The 16,415-nt window shown below is 37.0% G+C and overlaps 1 protein-coding gene across 2 annotated transcripts in view; it reads left to right on the top strand.

Annotated features, from left to right (window-relative positions):
• Positions 1–880: 880 nt before the first annotated feature.
• Positions 881–16,415, top strand: part of CABLES2 (Cdk5 and Abl enzyme substrate 2) — a 32,468-nt gene continuing 16,933 nt past the window's right edge. For both annotated transcript variants that reach the window (XM_074288778.1, XM_074288777.1), the window contains exon 1: positions 881–1,627. In XM_074288778.1, the coding sequence (XP_074144879.1) occupies positions 960–1,627 (668 nt within the window). In that variant the 5' untranslated portion in view covers positions 881–959. The remainder of the gene's footprint in view (positions 1,628–16,415) is intronic.

Genomic DNA, 16,415 nt, shown 5'->3' with positions numbered 1-16,415 from the left:
GGGCCCGACTGTGGTTATTTGTTTAATTCCAGTTGTGTGTGTGCACACATCTGTCTGCACTTGTTCGTTATCATGAAGCACCTCCGCCATGCCGGGCACTTAGTAATATTTTCCTGTTGGATTCTCACCACAAGGTGCGAGGACTTGAACTCAGGGCTTCCGGCTCAGAGCTCTGGCCACCGCCCCCTAGTGTCCCTCTGGCCCACTCATTTATCTTTGGGACTGCCCCTCTGCCGTTAAGAAGGCGCTCTCTACATTCAATAATGAAACTCCCACGGAGAACCGTGATACCTCAGTAACATCATCATCGCTAATGAATAACAATATTAATTAAAAAAAGAAACAACCCCAGTGTAATTAGTGTGCGGCAGTCCCTTTGTCTTCTCTAAGCACACGAGGAAGCGCTAGGTCCCTTCCCCCTCTTCAGGCCGGCTCCACTTCGGACCAGTAGCCCGGCTGGGAGAGCCCAGAGCGGGGACGCAAAGAAAGGAATGGGCAGAGCAGACCCGCTCCTTCCCGGCCTCAACAACAAAGGGCTATCCCACCTGCAGCCTAGGAAGTGAGCTCCCCTTTCCCGCAAGGGCAGAGCATCAGCCGCGACCGCCGGTGCCCGCACCCCTCCCCAGGCCTGGAGTCAAACGCGCTACGCCGGAGGTGCAGGGCGTCTTGGCGCCCTCCCATCCCGCCCAGCTACTTGGCCGCGGAGCTATCCCCGGGGGGGGGGGACGGGCGGCCAGCCCAGCCGCTCCCTCAAGACTCAAGATCAATAGCCTCTAGGACCCAGAGGAGCATTCCCTGGAGAAAGGTTTGGCCCGCCCCCCGGGCCAGGATGCCCAATAGATTGCCTCAGAACATCCTCTTATTTGCATGCCCACGCGCCTTGGCCAATGGGCGATGGGCGTGCGCGTTCCCGACCGGGCCACTCTGGCCGGCTGGGGCCGCTGCGGCTCATTTAGAGAATGGCTGCGGCCGCGGCGGGTGGCTCTTCTTCAGCCGCCTCTGCCTCGGCCGCCGCCGCCACGGGCACTGGCTCGTCCTCCAAGCCTCCATCGACCCCGCCGACCCCCAGGGAGCACCCCGCGCCACGCCACCCACCGCAGCTGAGGAAGCGGGGCGACCCCCGGCGCCGACAGGCCGCCCTCTTTTTCCTTAACAACATCTCGTTGGATGGCCGGCCCCCCAGCCACTTCCCTAGTGGCGAGAAGCCCCCGCCGCAGATTCAAGATGAGAGCTCGTCCGGACAGGCGGCGGCGGCAGGGGAGTCCCCGGGCGGCCACCCGCTGCCTCCCTCCGCCGTCGGGCCGTCCCGTCCCGGGGCCCCCAACGGGCCTCCCCCAGCCCCGGCCCTGCTCTTGCAGCTGCCCAAGGACAGTCCCCTGCCGCCGGCCCGCGGCGAAGCCGAGCCCCCGGGTGCCCGAGGCGGCGTCTTCCTGCCTCAGCTGCTGCTGCTCGGGGGTCAGCTGGGCTCGCCCGCCCCGCTCACCGCGCCCCCAGTCGCCGCTGGTGGGGCCGCCGCCGCCGCGGGCATGTCCGGGCTAGGGGGCAAGGGTGTTCCCTCAACTCCGCAGGGGCTCCTCAGCCCCACGCAGACGAGCACTGGCTTCACCTTGGAGGTCCAGCGGCAAAGGTGAGAGTCCTGCGGGCAGGTGGGGGCGGGGAGCGTCTCTTCACCCTCCCCACCCACTCCGGCGTCGTCTGCTGAGGGGCCGTGCTGGGGAGCTCGGGAGGATGCTGGGAGAGATGGGGATACCACGGAGCCCCACTTTTTGGGGTCTCTGGCCCCCAGGATGCTGCTGCTAAGCTCTGCCCCTCGCCCGGAGCACTCCGCTCCCCACAACTCCTTCCGAAGACTCCCTCCTGCATCTAACTTACTTACCTTTCTTGGTGATTCTCTTCCGTCTCAGGAAACGCACATGACAGTATGTAGATTACTTTTTTTTTTTCGTAGTGTGAACAGGCTTCTGCTTTTTCTTTTACTCCCTTCCCAGTTTATGCTTTCTCCCCTAAAACAAGTGTTGGGCCACTACTCCGGTGCTGGTGTCTTACCTTCATTTCCTGGCAGCATCTTCTGACCCCTTTTACCGTGAGGGAAGATGCTTGGGCAGATGCATATCTCACGTTGAAAAACTGTAGTGTTTGCAGATCGGGTCCTGTTGCCGAGATTTTTTTTTTTTTAAATAGACCAATCAAGAGCATTTTTTTTCAAATTTTATGAATTGTTTTCATGACCTTGACTGCTGTTTTGTCTTCGGAAAATAGCGTATATTTGAAATAATGCTTACTTGGAGAAGTTCTACTCCAAGCAATGAACATTAATTCAAACCCCTCCAGTCAAGACTACCTAAAGATGCTTCCTTGAAAATAAATTAATTTCAGTTTTGTTGGTTTTTTTTAAAGAGGGCTTTCAGAAGCCTCTTATAAATTTTTTGTTAAATTCCTAAATTTATATTAAATTAATAAAAAATCTAAGTTTTTTAAGTAGTTATTTACATTTTTTGCTTGAAAATATAACATGTATGAATGCACATGTTTAACTCTTGAAGAAAGTAAACTGAAGTTCTTTATATTAAAAAAAAAAATTTATCTTGGTGTAGCTATGTGTAACTAGTTCTGCCCAATTAGTTATTTACTGAGATCTTTATCAAGTGTGTCATTTGATGCTTTTTTTAGTAGGCAAGAAAGCTCTATATCAGATCAGGCCAACAAGAATTATAATGCTAATTATTTGTCAGCTAGGCACTGTGCTAAGTACTAAGCTTATGAAGAAAACATACAGAAAAAGCCCCTGATCTTGAGGAACCCAATCTAATGGGTAAGGTAATGATGCAAATAACAAAGTACAATCAAGATATGTGCTGTACAGGATAGATTGGAGAAAGTCTCAGAGGGAAGGCACCAAGATTCAAGAGTACAAGAAAAAGTCTTCTTGCAAAAAGTGGGCCTTGACCTTTGAATCCTCGAAGATGAAAATAATTGACCCTTTTTACAATAGCATTTTCTAAATGTTAGTGACTTTCTTTAAATGGGGGAGGAAAGGAGAGAAAGTTCTTTGGCAAATAAATGATTATAAGATGATGGATTTATACCACACTCTTAGAGCCAATTCTGATGCTCTTTGTAGTTTGTTTTTTAGCACAACTAATAGATAAGCCTCTTGATTGTAAAATTTTAAGTTTCTTAACCAGAATGAAACACAAGTAACTGCTTAGTGATTTTTCTGGCCCTATCATGCAAAGACAAACAACATAAAAGTGCTTGTTCATTGATCTTAGTAGATCTTCTGATATGGTGTAGGAAAGTAATTTCTAGAAAACAAATCAATCCTAACTGTAATAACAAGGGCCTTAAAAAAGTTTAAGTTTTAAAACTTTTTCAAACATACCTATATATAAAATCATTGTCAGCCCTTGTGGCTGGTACAAAGACTGCATTAGCAAAGTGTGAAGCAGCAGGAAAACTATCATTGCATTGTGTTTAATAAATATATTTTTAAGATCATTTTTGCATTATGCAAAATTATTTGATCTCCATAGTAAAATGATGCTTTGTGTATAGAAAAACTCTGAGTAATTATGTATATATTTAAGGTTGTAGTCGATTTGCAATGTATCCTGAAAGATTTATATTAATTAAATCATTTATTCTGAGAGAATATTAGAGAAATCTGAAAATACTTATTATACTTGGACTTTTTTCAAAATATGGTTTACTCACAGTGATACATGGCTCATATTGATACTACTTTAGAGGTTTAAATAATAACTACCATTCCTCAAAGTTCTCATCCTAGTTTTTAAGATATGAAAATAGCAAGTGTACTAAACTTATTAATAAAGTAAACTAGGCATTGAGTATATAACTTTTATTAATTTGATGCTCAACTTTTAGTCTAGAATTGATCATTGTAGTTATGCCATTAGTAAATGAATGAATCATCTAAGTTCTTATTCTCCTAACAAAAATTTTATCTCCTAGATAAAGATTTCATTTTTATTATGCCAAGATGATTTAAAAATAACCAAGGAGCTAAAATTTTATAGACTTCTTCATTTTCTTTGAAACAAGCATTTTTTAAAAATTCTTTTTTGTGTTTGTCTTTGATGTTTTTTATATTTCTTTAGAAGATGAATTCAGTTTTTAAGGATACTAGAAATTTTAGAAGATAAAATCTAGAAGGAGTACATTACAAGTGTGAACAAAGTGTTCCAAGGCATAGAGTCTGGAGATGGAGTGTTGTATGAAGAACTGCACAAGAGCCCATTTATAAGGCTAGGAAAATGATTTAAAATCATGTTGTGAAAGGCTTTAAAAGAAAGCCAAATGAGTTTGTCCACTTTTGACTCTAGAAATAGGCATTGGAATTTGAGAAGTGGAATGACGGAGCTAGGCTTTTGTTGTAGGAAAATTCTTTATGTGGAGGGGGATTATTGGAGGGAGAGATGAGGCAGAAAGACCATTAGGAAAGCTTCTATAATGCTCCTGTCAAGAGGTAAGTGAAAGCCTGACTGTATTGATGGCCATTTTAATAGAGGGAAAGGGGTTGCTTCAAGAACTATCATGAAATAGACTAAAGGAAACTTAGCAGCTGATTGGATATGTGAAGTAGGGGAGAATGAGGACCCAAAAATGACTCCAGAGTTGTGAACCTCTGTGATTTGATGCCATCAACAAAGATAATGAAGTTACAAGAGGAATGTTTATGGAGAAAGTTAATAAGCTGTATTTTGTAAATACAATACAAATACAATACAAAATTTGAGCTGAATTTGAGGTGCTTAGAGAAAATCCATCCAACTGGAAACTGGCGAGGTGAACTCATAGGATCATTTATCTGAACTCTGAAGAGACCAGTCCCCTGCTTTTACAGACAAGAAAACCAAAGCCCATAGAAGTGAACTGACTTGTCAATACCACACAAACACTCTGTCAAAATTGGGTTTTGAACTGAAGTTCTTCTGCCTCTAGAGACACCAGAAGAGAGACCAAACTAGATATTTGGATCTGGGAGTCATCTGCATAGAGTTGCTAATTAAACTCCTGAGAGCTGATGAAGTCGCTAAAATAGTATAAAAAGTGAAGAGGAACTAGGACAGAACCTCAGGGTGCACCCACAGAAAAGGGCAAGATATGGAAGTTATCCAGAATAGAATTCTAGGGAGGGAAAACCAAGAGAAAGCTGAGAGGAAAAGGTGGTCAGCAGAGTGAAATGTTGCAAAGAGAAAGAGAAAGATTGAGAAACAACCACCAGATCTAGCAATTCAGAAATCATTAGCAACTTGAAAACAGTCTCATTGGATTGAAGTCAGAAACTACATTGCAGAGGGTTGAAGAGTGAAGGAAATGGTGGCCAAGAAGTATGGTTGTAAGTGAGAAAGGGCCCTTAATTGTCATCAAGTGCATCTCCCTCATTTTACAGATGAGGAAACTGAGGCACAGAGAGGTTAATGACTTTCTCAGGATTGTGCTGCCTTATATGCATCAGAGACAGAATTTGAGCCCAGCTTTTCCTGAGTCTGGCACTGTTTCCACTACCACCTACCTGCCCAAGGAGAGATGATGGCCCTTGAGAAGAGAGCTGCAGGCCTGGATGAAGGAACCCAGGCTATTTGTAGGCAGCAGGAGAAGAACCAGGAGATAAAGACTGAAGATAAAATGGGGGGGTTGTCTAGGAAAGAAATAATTAGGGGGGGCAATATGCCAAAACGGAAATGAGAGAATAGCATTAAAGTCACCTATGCTGGGGATTGCCTTGACAAGGAGAAGGCACATCTTTTTATCAGAGATTGGAATAAAAGAATGATTGTTGAACAGTTTTGCAAGCTAGGGATGAGAAAACAATCACCTCTTAATCAAGTCCATTGGCTTTTATTTATCCTAGGTATCATTCTACCTTCATCAATTAAAATTTGCAGTTTTATTGTGTAAGAGTCAATTATTTTTTTAAAAGCCACTTTTTTTTTTCCTTAAGAAAATTCTTAAAGCAAAATTCTCTCTGTAAGTAACCACTGGAAGCATAACCAGATTGTAAATCCAAAAAGGATTAGTCCCACTATCTCATTCTATTCATGAAGAAACCAAGGCCCAGGGAAATGAAGTGACCTGCCCAAAGTCAGACAGTTGGGAAACTTCAGAAATAGGATTTGAACCCAAATTCTCTGGCTCCAGAGCCAATGCTCTCCCTACTATAACATTCTATTTTTCTCCCAGATTTTGGTATTAGAGCATTTGTATATGCCTTTTGGGGGAGAATATATATCAAAATGCTTATAAATTTGGAGTTAATAATCTAAATATAGATATTTTTGCGATAAGTAATTTTATATATCCCTTGTGAATGTCTCCTTTTATTGTTTCTATATCCAGATTGCTAGTAATTAAAAAGAAATTCACATAAAACATTACAAAAATATTCAATAGAAGTCCTCAAAATAAAACAAATTTAGTAACTGGTTAAAAAAATTTAATGGCTATATAGAGAAGTTGAGAAGCTTCGTAGAATGGATTTTTGTGGTTATTTTATTACCTTCTTCATAACTTAGCTATTTTAGAATCTTGAAGTCTTAAAATTTTAACTAGTCTTTACTACCTAATTATGTACAAAAATAAAACTGAAGCATTCTATCCAAGTTTAATTTCATATAGTGTAAAACTGGATTGCAGAAACATTTATAATTATTTCTCTTACTTAGAGGATTAAAACTGTGTATATGCTTAAAGTCAGGCTTTCACTATTTCTCTGATGCTACTTATTACCTAGAATAAAAATAGGTGGGTAAGATCATCTTTAGATGAAGATTTCACTGAATATATTGTACAGTTATCGAGAATCAAATTACCAAGCTCCAGGGCTAATTGAACTCCAAACTTTAAGCTCTAAACAAGAAAAAAAATTTATAATAATTTTTTAAAATTATGAGTCTTTCAAAAGGTGCCTCTTCAGGTATCTCAACATATAAAATCATAGAATCTTAATATTAAAAAGACTTTAGAGATGATCTAATCCAATTCCCTGAATAGAGACCTTATTAAAAAATTAGTAAGAAACCTGCTCAGAAAGATAGTAACTTGCCAAGAACTGAAACTCAGGTATTGTTTTCTAGTCCAGTGTTCTTTTTTGCTACACCCTGCTCCCTAGTATAATTCTTCTGTGAAGATACTTGTTATTTAGCAGTTCCTTTGTATCAGACTTCATAAATGTCCACAATGAAAGAAGATCCCATTGACTATATTTTTTTTAAAGTTGATAGTTCCTAGAAGGAAACTATAAAACAGAATGCTACCTTAAACCTTTTTTTCAACAAAGCATCTCCTATGCATATATCAAAATTATGTAAGATTCCTTGAAACACATGATAACAAAGAAATTCTGGTTCATTGGTCCTCTACTCAGGCAGGTATAAAATAGGTAGAAATGTTCACCAAAAGTGAACACTGTATTGGAGGAAATAACAGCACAGATTCAATTATTAAGTCAAAATTAAGATTGATTCCATAAAGATGATGAAATCCTCCAAAAGCTTCAGTTTTTAGATGTCTTTATTGTATCAAGCCCTAAAAAACTATATTCTCCTGAATAAGAACAAGGGCCATAATTACCCAACCTTTCTTTGTAGTATCACATTTCAGAGATCTATAAGAACCAATTAAGATTTTTTAAAATAATAGTAACACTTCCTCAATTGTTAAATGATTAAAGAATATGAATAGACAGCTTTCTAAGGAAGAAATCCAAGCTATCTATACCATACAAAGTATTCCAGATAACTACTAATTATAGAAATACAAATTAAAGTAACTGAGATTATATCTCACACTCATCAAATTGGCAAAGTTGACCCCCAAAAAAGAAAATGTTGATATTGTGGTGGCAAAGAATCAGAAATTAAAGTGTGCCATCAGTTGGGAAATGACTAAACAAATTATGGCTTATGAATCTAGTGGAATACAATTGTGTTGTAAAATGACTAAAGGGATTACTTCAGAGAAACCTAGGAAAATCTCTGAACTGATGAAGAGTGAAATAAGGAAAACTATTGTGAAAACAAAAAAATTTGAAAGACCACATTACTTAGAATGATGAAGCATGTTAACTGTGACCTGACAGAGAGGTGTTGGATCCAGAAGGCAGAATGAGACTTTTTCTTAACTTCAAGAATTTGTTTTGCTTGACATTCTTTTTGTTACAAGGATTTTTGTATTTCATTATTCTTCGCACCAGAAAAGAGAAATATACTTATTCAGTGAAAATAATTTGTCCAGATTTTGATGTGGTGGAGAGATAACTTTTATCGGTTGCTGATTAGTAAAGGTATCTGTTTACATAAATATGTACATGTTGGGCCAGTAATGCATATGGTCCCAGACATAAATGGGAAGTGTGAAATGGGTGAGATTATCCTTGGAAAATTTCAAAGTTCCTATAATGGCTTCAGATTTCTGGGAGGGGGCGGTAGGAGAGAAGTGTATCTTTTTAAAACTAATGTTCTGTCAGTGATGTGTAGTTTTGCAAGTCATGGAATCTTATGTTTTCCAAATAATTGAAAATTAGTATCACTCTTACAGCAGTGTAGCAGCTCATAGTTGGTGTTGAATGTGCTGTAATATGCAATAGATAAGGAAGTACTTGAAAGAACTAAAGTAAAAAATGTCACCAAAGAAATGTACAAGTGTGAAAAATTTGGATTTTCATGTGGCAAGAACAAGGAATGGCAGATAATACTTGTATTCCACTGGTATCTTTGTGGTGTCAAAAATATATATATAAATAAATAAATAAGAAAGGGACCCAGCACATTGGATAACATAGGAACATTGTATGAAAGATAGGAGCACAGAGGCAGGAGTAGTGGAAACATGGATATATTGAATCTTCATAGTTGGAGGGAAATATCTACAGCTATCCAGAAAACAAAGATCCATGTAATTAGTGCTGTTTTTTTAAAAAGTCATAAATTTGTCTGGATCTCACTAAACTTTTACTGGTCTTCCCTTCCTATCTTACCTCTCTCTTCTTTCTTGGCTCCTGACCTTTTGTTCCCAAAAAGCAGGAAGAGAGACCTTTCTCAGCAACCAATTTTTTCCTACTCGCCTAAGAAAATACAAATTCCTATTGATGATAGTTGGTTAGAACAGATCTGTTTTCCCAGGAGGTGGGGAAATATGTAAATAATCAGCTAAAATTGTTGATAAATCCGTGGCTATAATTTCTATTACTGTCTTCCTTTTTTGTTTGTTTTTGTTTTTTGCAAGGCTGTTGTGGTTAAGTGGCTTGCCCAGGGTACACAGCTAGTAAATGTTAAGTGTCAGAGGCTGGATTTGAATTCAGTTCCTACTAACTCTGGGGCCAGTGTTCTATCCACTGGACCATCCAGCTTCCCCTTTATAATTTCTGATGCCAAAAGAATTCTTGCAACCATTGTGTTTGTCCTTATTTCACATATTAATGACTAGAAAGTCAGCTAAAATGGAGAGGAGAAAATAATTTGTGCCTTTGAGAACTGTCTGGTTGCTACAATTCAAAATCAAAATGGAAAACTTTGTCATATGCTAGAAACTATAAAATATCCATTGAGGATATTAAACCTATCATTGAACAATTGTTCAAAATTAAATGAATACAATATGGTAACTGGAAGTACACACTGTTAAACAAGATGCCTCCTTTATGTGCCAAAAATAAAAATTCTAAAGTGCAGCAATCTTCTCAGCTAGCTTATTTAAAAGAGAACTAGATAATTATCCCATGTTATTACTGTATATATCGTGAAAAAATAAATATACTTTGTATATTCGTTTTTAAAACTTGGGGGAAGAAGAATATAGCTATGACTACATAGAGAAACAGGTGTGATTTGGAGGAAGGAATTCTGGACTAGAAGTTGTGAGAGTCCTGGCTCCACCGTATATTGGCAATACAGCTTTGGACAAATTAACCTCACCTCACAAGCCTTAATTTCCCCTTCTATTGAAGGAAAAAGGAAAGAGCTGTAACCAGGGAAGGGTTATGGGGGCTTTTCCCCAGGATGACAGCTTTAGAGAGTTTTAACAAAGATTAGTTTCTCAACAGCTTAGAAATTGAGCTTTAGCACCTAATTAACAAGAATAGTTAAAATGGGAAATTACTAATTGATGTTTCACTCTTAGCAGCAACATAATGGTATCCTAGGGCTGCCACTACAGTTCCCTTTATTCTGGGCATATTTCATGTTTCTTGTCCCAAAAATTGCTGGTAAAAATTCTGGGAAGGAGTTGGAATAGATGATTTGTAAAGTTCATTTCCATGCTAATATTCTTTGATTCCATAATTCTAGAATATTTGACCATGGTTTTAGTTCTTTACCTTATTTATGTTTTGCTTTAAGAGATGCTCTTTAGCATATCTCATCTAGAGGCTCATGCCTGTCAGTTGCTTCCCAGTGAATTCATTCTAGATATTCACAAGGATGACCACAAATCATTTACCCTGTTTGGGCTGTAGTTTCCTTAGGTGCCTTAAATGAGGGGATGGAGCAAGTCAGCCTGATAATTGTTAAGGTTATTCTGGTTTTAGAGTTTGTGACATATACATGCTTGGGCATTTGGAGGTATAATTGGTTCCCAGTTAAAAGTGGAATAACTTGCTCTTTAGTTAAGATTTAGTTGAAATACTTGGGGCTCTGTACACCATTTTACCTTATCAGTAGAACCACCTATGGTCTTAGCCAAGTCACCTAAACTTTTCTGCACCTTTTTGTTCCCTCATTTGTGAAAAGAGAGGAGTGGTCCTTGTCTAAATACATGACCCCAATAATTTGCAAACTAATTAATAGACTGAATAATAGTTTGAAAATATAAAATCACTTTATCTCTTTTAATCACAGTTACCTCATCTGCAAAATGGAAATAATAATAGCACAAAACTTTGTGAGGATCAGATGAAATAGTTTATATGTAAAGATGGTATCAATCACCTCATTTGGCCCTGATATATTTATCAAATGAAGCTGCTTCTCATATTATCAATTAAACACTTTAGACTTAAGTGCAGAAATTCCTAGAAAGTCATTGGATGAGCAGCAGAACAAACATTGTCCCATTCAAGTGAGACCTGTTTAAAATAAGGAAACTAGTTCAAAACCCACTAGAGTACTTGCCAGTTTCCTGTCTTTATCCTAGAAGCATCTGCAAATACATGGATTGCGTTGTTTGCATTGGAGTCAAGAATTCAGGATTCTACAAAAAGCTCATGAAAAAAGCTACTTATACCTAAAGGGAAAATCTAAGGACTCCAGTAAATGGATTTAAGAAGCTCTGAGTTTGCCATATATGCTTAACCTCGACTCTTCTTTCCCCAGACACTTTTATGTACTTATAGGAAATATGGTACTGCCTGGGTTGCGGAGGAGTGTCTATATCAACTATTCATATCACTATAGTAAAATACCCCTTCTCTAAAAGTCAATTAAGCCTGGCTGCCTGATAACCAACTCATAAAAATAACAGGAAGCACATTGATAAGGACTCAAGAGCTGTGTAGTATTGGAAAGAAAACCCCCAGCCCCTGAGGATTAATCCCAGAACTCTAAGGGAAAGACATAGCCACATTAGGGGCATTTGACTGACTTCTTAAATATGAATAAGAATTGCAAGAGTAGCTCCACAGCATATACTACATACATAAAGCAATTTGTCAACCTTAAAGCACTATCTAACTGCTAGCGATTGTTATTATTATTATTGATACTAGTAATCAGTATTGATGATATTAATAATTATAATAATTTTGTATATGTAATAATTATATATAATAATTTTTTAAATTTTCTTAAAAGGAATTCATTGTTCCTCTTAAGACTAGATAATACAACATATATTGTATTTAACATATACTTTAACATATTTAACATGTATTGGTCTACCTGCCATCTGGGAGAAGGGGTGGGGGGAAAGAGGGGGAAAATTGGAACAAAATGTTTTGCAATTGTCAATGCTGAAAAATCACTCATGCATATATCTTATAAATAAAAAGGTATAATAAAAATTAAAAAGGGGGGGAAAAAGACTAAACAATATAGAAATTGTAAATCATTAAATTTACCTGCCCACACTTATAATGAAAAAACTTCCCCCCAAATAATTGTAAATATCTAAAACTGGTTAAATAAAGGTCACTTTCATTTGTTTTATCTTGCCCCACTTTGAGAGTAGGGATGGTTGGAAGTTTTCTTCAGTATCTCTTACTGTATATAAGAATGGAGCCTTTCATGATCAACTGACCTCTCAAAACTAAATTTACTTAGAAACCCAGAATACATTATAATTCCTTTTACATGAGGGTGGTTTTGTAAATATGAAATAATTTTTTATTTTTTCCACAGAATTTCTGTGAAGATGAATATTTGTTTCCCAGATACATAACAAGGCAGTGACACATAATTAATCCACTTGTTAGGTGAACAAGTCACCTTGAGATTCAGAAACCCATTTAAATTGTACATTTGTCATCTATCTGTAGAATTATGAATACTGCATATTCCCCCTTAAAATAATTATTAATATCATCACTTAAAACACTTTATGAAGGTTACCAGAAGAACGTGGAAAACAAAGTTTGGGAACTGTAACTTGTAATTTAAACAGTGGTCTCTCTTGCATAGTAGTCCCTATCTGTTTCCATTCTACCAAAAAGACTAGTCCTTGTTATCCTTGGTTGCATCTTAATTGAAAAAGCTAGGTGTGGCTAATCTAAAGAAAAGATTGAGAGAAAACATGATAGTTATCTTCAAGTATTTGAAGGGTCGGCATTTATAAGAGCTAATCAAACTTGTTCTTGTTTCCAAAGGAAAAAATTAGGAGTCTAAAATTCATTTTGCAATGACAGATTTTAGCTTGTTCTAACAAGCTAAACTATCTAAAAGTAGAATAGAGTATTTCTAAATTCAAGCAGAAACTGAATGGTCTTAAGTCAGTGATGTTGTAAAAAAGAATCATCTCTGAGATCCCTTCCAACTTAAATCTTAGCTTAGAGCTCTGATTAAGTTAAACAAAATATACCTATGATACATTTATGGTATTGGGTCACTTTACAGACTGCCAAGAATAAATTTACCTCATATATGGAGCAAAAAGCTTGAAATTGTCACATCCTCTCAGATTTGAAAATATCATCTTATCTGTCAGCTACTGGCCAGAATTTTATTGGTTTCTATGCATGTGTGTTCCAAAAATAAATGCTCCAAATAATGCATTAAATTCTTCTGGAGCTTTTCAAGAACAATGATGTCAGGCTTTACCTTTCCTTGAGGTGTTCAAAATACTTGACAACTTTGTTTGCCCCATCAGTAGTAATCCTCACAATATTTCTCTGAAGTTAGCATTAAGTTATATAATTCTTTATATATTCATGTTATATTTCATAAAATTTATTTTATGTAACTAAAGACTTTTCCTGCCTAAAATCTATAGTTAGATATCATGTTATTAAAAGATAAGTACAAGTGATAGCATTGCTTCTTACACCTGAAGTATACAGGGTGTTCCAAAAGTTTTAGTACAATTATTTACTATTAAAGCTTATACCCATTAGAAAACTTTGCTTCTAACTGCATTGACTTTTAGAGCACTGTATTCTGGTATACAGTATATTGCTCTTTCTGTTGAACTAAACTTAAATTACTTGATTGTTCAGTTTCTTGTCTCTAAGCAAATAAGACCAAATCTGACTTCACTCAGTATATTTTCCTGTAAGGAGACTCGGTCTCTTTGTCCTCATTTTAACTGATCTGATGACCGATTTTATCCTATGACTTTCAGCACATTGCAGTTTGAGATTCCAAGTCTGAGCTTTGAGGGATTATTGAATCTATAAATAACTTGATTTTCACTTATATCATGTATCTCATTAAAAGAATGATTAATATAAACTATTTGGTCAAGAACATTTTCCACAATTTAAATAATGTATATATAGAGTGCTGCTTTGCAAACTTTGAAATGCTATATGAAAGCTAACATTATTATTACTTACTGGAAGGATGTGCATTTTTATCATTCTGGGTTTAAGAATGTCATTTCTGTGTTGATTTTTAAATCTTTAAGAAATTTTTAAATCTCTTCATTTTCATCAAAAAGTATTTCTAGCCCAGAAACAAAATTTCACATTTGGAAGAGACCGAAAGCCATGTAATTTGACTTGTGTCTAAACAGTAATCTCTCCTGCCACATCTCTGACAAGAAGTCACCCAGACTCCAGTTAAAGACTTCCAAGAGGAGAAGATCCTACTATCTTCAAAAGAATATTCTAATTTTTTAGAAATGTTTCTATATATACATCTAAATACGCATATATCTAACATAGCAAAATCTTCCTCGCTATAGCTTTTATTCATTTTTTTTCTATTCAAGAGTCATAAGAAGAACAGGCAGGCACTAAGATTTAGAGGGTGTTGATAGCATTCCTTTACACCTAATTATCCAGAATAATTCGTTAACATAGGAAGTAACTGATGCTTTTCCTCTCAGCCCTGTGAGTACTTGCCAAGTAGCAGCGTCGATGTGTCCTGCCAAGGCCTTATGTCCCAAGGCTTTTCCTCTGCCCTCTCCTTTGCCCCCAACTGAATTTGTTTCTGCTTGATTTGAGAGCACACTTTTTGAAGTTCCCCAATAGTTACAAATTTATTCTAATTCTACCCTTTAAGGACAGACAGAGCAAGTCTAGTCCTTCTTCCCTAAGAAGAAGTCTTTAAATACCCAGACAGTTAAACCCTCTTTTTTTCAGGCTAAGCCTTTCTATTTTCTTTATCTGATCCATGAGCCATCCTGCCCACCCTTCTCTGATTAGCCCGTGTTGCCCAGAATTAGACACTGTAATTCTGCTTAGACAGCTGGTGGTACAGTGGTTTAGAGTGCCTGGACTTGAGTCCAGAAAAATCTAATTTTCAAATCCTGTCTCAGTCAATTATTAACTAACCTTGAGCACGGTAGTTAACTTGTCTGCCTCAGTTTCCTCATCTGTAAAATGGAAATAGTAATAGCAACTACATCCCAGAGGAATTGTGATGTTTGTAAATACTTTGCAAACCTTTTAACAACATAAAAATGGAAATATTTATTTTTATTATCACTATTATCATTATATTCCAGGCTTAATCTGACCAAAGAAGAATTTATGAGGATTTTCAGCTTATCATCACTTTCCTCATTCTGCACAGTATGCTTTCTCTTAATTCAACATAAGTTTTTCGCTACCATGTAATACACATATATTTGAAAATAAAATGAAATTATATTTAGATTTTTTTTTTGATTCATCTTCCCACCATTGCTTCATCCTTTTTTATCTCTCATATTACAAAATATTAGGCAATGGATAGAATACTGGTTCTGGAATTAGGAAGATCTGAATTCAAATGTGACCTTAGACATTATTAGCTATGGGACTCTAGTGAAATCATTTCATTTTCTTCATTTGTAAAATAGAAGTAATAATAACATTCTCCTTCCAGGATTAGAAGAATAAAATGAGAATTTTCTAAAGGGCTGTGCAAACTTTAAAGCACCATGTAAATGTTAAATTATTATTATTATTATTATTACCTGACACCAACTCCTGATGAAAGATTTTATAGTAAATATGTTTCTGAATTCTATCTGAGTCATTTTTTTTCCTTTTTTTCATAGCTGCAAGTAATTAAAAGATGATAGGTGACATATAACACTAAGGTTTACAACACACATAACATAAGCCCAGGTTCTGACACATTCATCTTGTAGTAGTCAAACATAAATCCAATTAAAAGTCCCTTGCACAACAGATAGCAAGAATGCTATGATCCAGCATAAAATCTTAGCTCCTGACTTAACATATTAATTAGCAAATTAAGAATAGTGACCTTTACCTAAGGTAACAAAAAATGTGTTCTCAGTGCTTTGAGAAAAACTAACAGTCACTTGAAAAGAAATTGAAGTATATAGATAATTTTGCTTAGGTAATATTATTGGAAATTTTCCCAACTATGAAAGAATATAGTACCAGTAAATCCAATAATTATTATATATTGATGTTTTTATATGACAAATGGCTGTAGCATAAGGAACAGCATTATCACTTGAGTAGACTGAGATGTTTAATTTTATATCAGAGAAAATGGAAATTTGCCAACTAAATATCAACATAAATCTATGGATAATTTCTGGATAAGATTTAAAAATAAGTATCATAATTTACAGTAAGCAGAGTCAATGATGCGCTTTTTCAGCTTGTAATTTATATATGATTGTCTGGTATCCTTTTCTGATAGGACAGCCACAAAAACCAATTATGGCAACAAACTGAATTTAATACATGAACTTTGCTATATTAAAAACTGAAATTAAATATGTTCAATAATCTTGCTTCCTAAAAAAATTGAATGTTTAGTGAGAAAAAGTTTTTTATA

This window comes from Sminthopsis crassicaudata, chromosome 2 (genome assembly GCF_048593235.1).
Source record: "Sminthopsis crassicaudata isolate SCR6 chromosome 2, ASM4859323v1, whole genome shotgun sequence".
In the NCBI taxonomy this organism is placed as follows: Eukaryota; Metazoa; Chordata; class Mammalia; order Dasyuromorphia; family Dasyuridae; genus Sminthopsis; species Sminthopsis crassicaudata.
This window is presented reverse-complemented; position numbering and strand designations above follow the sequence as displayed.